The 3,247-nt window shown below is 35.4% G+C and overlaps 1 protein-coding gene and 1 pseudogene across 2 annotated transcripts; one reads left to right on the forward strand and one right to left on the reverse strand.

Annotated features, from left to right (window-relative positions):
• Positions 1-229: 229 nt before the first annotated feature.
• On the forward strand, positions 230-2,232 carry LOC106315523 (60S ribosomal protein L10a-3-like). Of its 2 annotated transcripts, XR_001264629.1 has the most exons (7): positions 230-352; positions 442-475; positions 729-951; positions 1,021-1,186; positions 1,283-1,488; positions 1,587-1,742; positions 2,116-2,232. XR_001264629.1 is itself a non-coding variant. In XM_013753274.1 (6 exons), exons 2-6 carry the CDS (start codon positions 471-473, stop codon positions 1,638-1,640), a joined length of 654 nt encoding a protein of 217 aa, XP_013608728.1. In that variant the 5' UTR covers positions 230-352; positions 442-470; the 3' UTR covers positions 1,641-1,775. The 2 variants fall into 2 exon arrangements, 1 of the variants encoding a protein (XP_013608728.1); XM_013753274.1 differs by lacking the exon at positions 2,116-2,232 and having other exon boundaries at positions 1,587-1,775.
• A 146-nt stretch (positions 2,233-2,378) lies between these two features.
• LOC106317797 overlaps positions 2,379-3,247 on the reverse strand; it is a 4,929-nt pseudogene continuing 4,060 nt past the window's right edge.

Below are 3,247 nucleotides of genomic sequence, written 5' to 3' on the forward strand. Positions count from 1 at the left end.
TTTTTTATTTTATAAGATAATATTCTAAAAATAAAAAAAACGAATTTTTTTTAATTATAAATTAATAAAATTTCATAGTCCCAATATTATTAATTTATAAAATTCTTACTGTACATGTTTAATCGTGTGACCGATCATACCTTATACCCAAATCGTGGGATAATCGGTTCGGTTTAAATAGGACAGATGTATACTATGCAATAGCCAAGGTTTTCTGAATTCAGTGGACTAAATTAGTAATGGGCCTTGATATGATAATGGGCTAGGGTTTCATCCCCACTTATCTTGCTCATATAAAGTTACGCAAACACTTGTCTGGCCGTTCTTTCTCTGTCTCCGTTCTATCCAAAAGGTATACTTCTTCTTTAATTCTCTTTCTTCACCTCTTCACGGCTACTCTTCATCGATTCTAAACGTTCGTTGATAAAACCTTGTTTTCAGGAGAGAATAGTAGCTGAGGAAGTGCCAAAATGAGGTTCGTATGCTCAACTACTCCATATGATTATGTATCTACATTGTTAATGATTCAGCTGTCTTGTCTCTGTAATCTAATGATTGTTGGATACTTGTGAACCTAATAGGTATAATCGTAGCTGAAAATGATTCTTTAATACAATAAAGTATTGACCTTTATTCTCTTTTAGGTGTTGTGTGTGTGTTAAGTCATCATTTTGATGAGGTTGTCTGTGATTCTGGGTATTGAAAGTTTGGATTTTGAATGGTTGCAGTAAGCTCCAGAGTGAAGCCGTGAAAGATGCGATATCAACCATTATCACTCACTGCAAGGAGACGAAGCCTCGCAAGTTCACCGAGACTATCGAGCTCCAGATTGGTCTCAAGAACTATGACCCTCAAAAGGACAAGAGGTTTAGCGGTTCCGTTAAGTTGCCTCACATTCCTAGGCCCAAGATGAAGATTTGCATGCTCGGTGACGCCCAGCACGTTGAAGAGGTAAAGCTTCCCTCTCCCTTTTACGATCGGAAGACATGTTCTTAAGAAGCTTTTGTTTTTTTTACTTAGGCTGAGAAGATTGGGTTAGAGTCTATGGATGTGGAAGCTCTTAAGAAGCTGAACAAGAACAAGAAGCTTGTCAAGAAGCTAGCTAAGAAGTTCCATGCTTTCCTTGCTTCTGAATCTGTCATCAAGCAGATTCCCCGTCTTCTTGGTCCTGGTCTCAACAAGGCAGGCATGTTTTAGCACACCAACTCTAATTTCCTTGAGTTTGATTATCATCTCCATATGATTTAATAATCGCTTGACGCTTTGAACAATAAACAAACAGGAAAGTTCCCAACTCTTGTTAGTCACCAAGAGTCTTTGGAGTCCAAAGTGAATGAGACAAAGGCAACAGTGAAGTTCCAGCTCAAGAAGGTTCTTTGCATGGGTGTCGCCGTTGGGAATCTCGGCATGGAAGAGAAGCAGATCTTCCAGAATGTTCAGATGAGCGTCAACTTCCTTGTTTCCCTCTTGAAGAAAAACTGGCAAAACGTTAGTAAAAATTCTTTCTTTTTGATCTTCTTTTTAGATCATCTTCATACATTTATCAGGTCTCTAACTCTGAGGTGTTGCTTAAAATTTATCTGCAGGTTAGGTGCTTGTACTTGAAGAGCACAATGAGTCCACCCACCCGTGTTTTCTAAGATTATTTTATCTCAAAGTTTCTCTCAAGGTGTCATCTGGCTGTGAGGAGATTTCATTTTCATTTCTGTCATGATTAAGATTTTGTTTAAAGACGGAGTTATTTATAATAGAGAAAAAGACAAAAATAACACTAAGTCAAGTTTATGTTTTCAAACTAGCACTCAAGGTCAAAAGTCACAAAAATAGCACTTAATGTTTTATCAAAAATCACAAATTCAGGGTTTAGAGTTAAATGATGGGGTTTAGGGTTTAGGGTTTAGGGTTTAGATTTTAGGATTTAGGGTCTAGGGTTTAGGGTTTAGGGTTTAGAGTTTAGAAATGAGGTTTTGGGGATAAGATTTCAAATTTTGGAAAATAAAAAAATTAAAATTTTCAAAGGATAAACTTAGAAAGTTGTTATTTTGGTCATTTTAGTTTTTGAGTGCTATTTTTATGATATAAACTTAAAAATGTGCTATTTTGGAGATTTGCCCATTATAATATTCCGATTACTTTTGGTGAATTCTCTGTATTTATGTTAGTTTAACCCAATCTTATTACAAACTAATGGAATACAATCACAAGAAATCAATAAACAGTGTTTTATTATCATATATATATACAAAACATTAGATTTCACTAAGCGAAACAAACTTCATAATTTGCTAGTACAGTATAATTTTTTGGTCTTGGCTCTCTTTGATTTTAGATATGAATAAATAAGGCTGCATGTCTTATCAAAGCAACATTTAAGTAGATCATGGGATGCCAATGATTGTTAAGAAAGGGAAGAAGCTAGCAGGTGGGAAACCAAAACCTCCAGTCCCCGGAAAATCTATAGTCTTCGAATCTCCGATTATATTTCCGATGTGATCACCGGTTGGTTTTGGGCATGAGAGAGAGAACGAAAGTGGGTTTGATGTAGTTAAGACTTCGGACTCGTGTTTGGACTTGACCACTTCAGAGAAAGTTGTGTTTGTGAGCATACAGTTGCTCAGGACCTCCCAATAGCTTTGCAATACATTTCATAGATGTTGACATGAAGCAAAAGTTCCAGACTTGAGAATTAAGCTGCTAGATTTATAAGGTTTTATAAAGTTTTTATAAAGTTTTATAAGGCTTTATAAAGGTTTTATAAGCTCGATTTTATTGAAAAGAACAAGAAGAGAGAATAAGATATTTTATTATATTGTGTACTGAGGTCACTTGTCTTTAAATACTTGTACTCAGATCCACAATTAAATTAAGGAAACTATTATCTCATTCTCTCTCTTACATCTTGAGATCTACTTTCTCTCTCTATATGTTCTTCATGTTCTTCATTCTCCATAAATAAACTCTCAATAATTCTCTCATTCTAACATGGTATCAGACCATTAAGCTCCTGAAACTCACAAAAGCTTCCGCAAATTTCTTTCTTTCTTTCTTAGATTATCTTCAAAATCTGTTGGATACATCCTTTTATCCACTGGTCTAAAGGTCTTTCAAAAGGGAAGAACCTCACCAGAACTCAAGATAGAGGAGTACCCTATTCTCTGAAACTCAAGAAAGCTTCAACCATATCAGGAAAAGCTTCTTCAAAGTCCAGTTTATCTCAAAATCAGTAGGAACAATCTACTGTCCACTA

This window comes from Brassica oleracea, chromosome C9 (genome assembly GCF_000695525.1).
Source record: "Brassica oleracea var. oleracea cultivar TO1000 chromosome C9, BOL, whole genome shotgun sequence".
NCBI classification, from domain to species: domain Eukaryota; kingdom Viridiplantae; phylum Streptophyta; class Magnoliopsida; order Brassicales; family Brassicaceae; genus Brassica; species Brassica oleracea.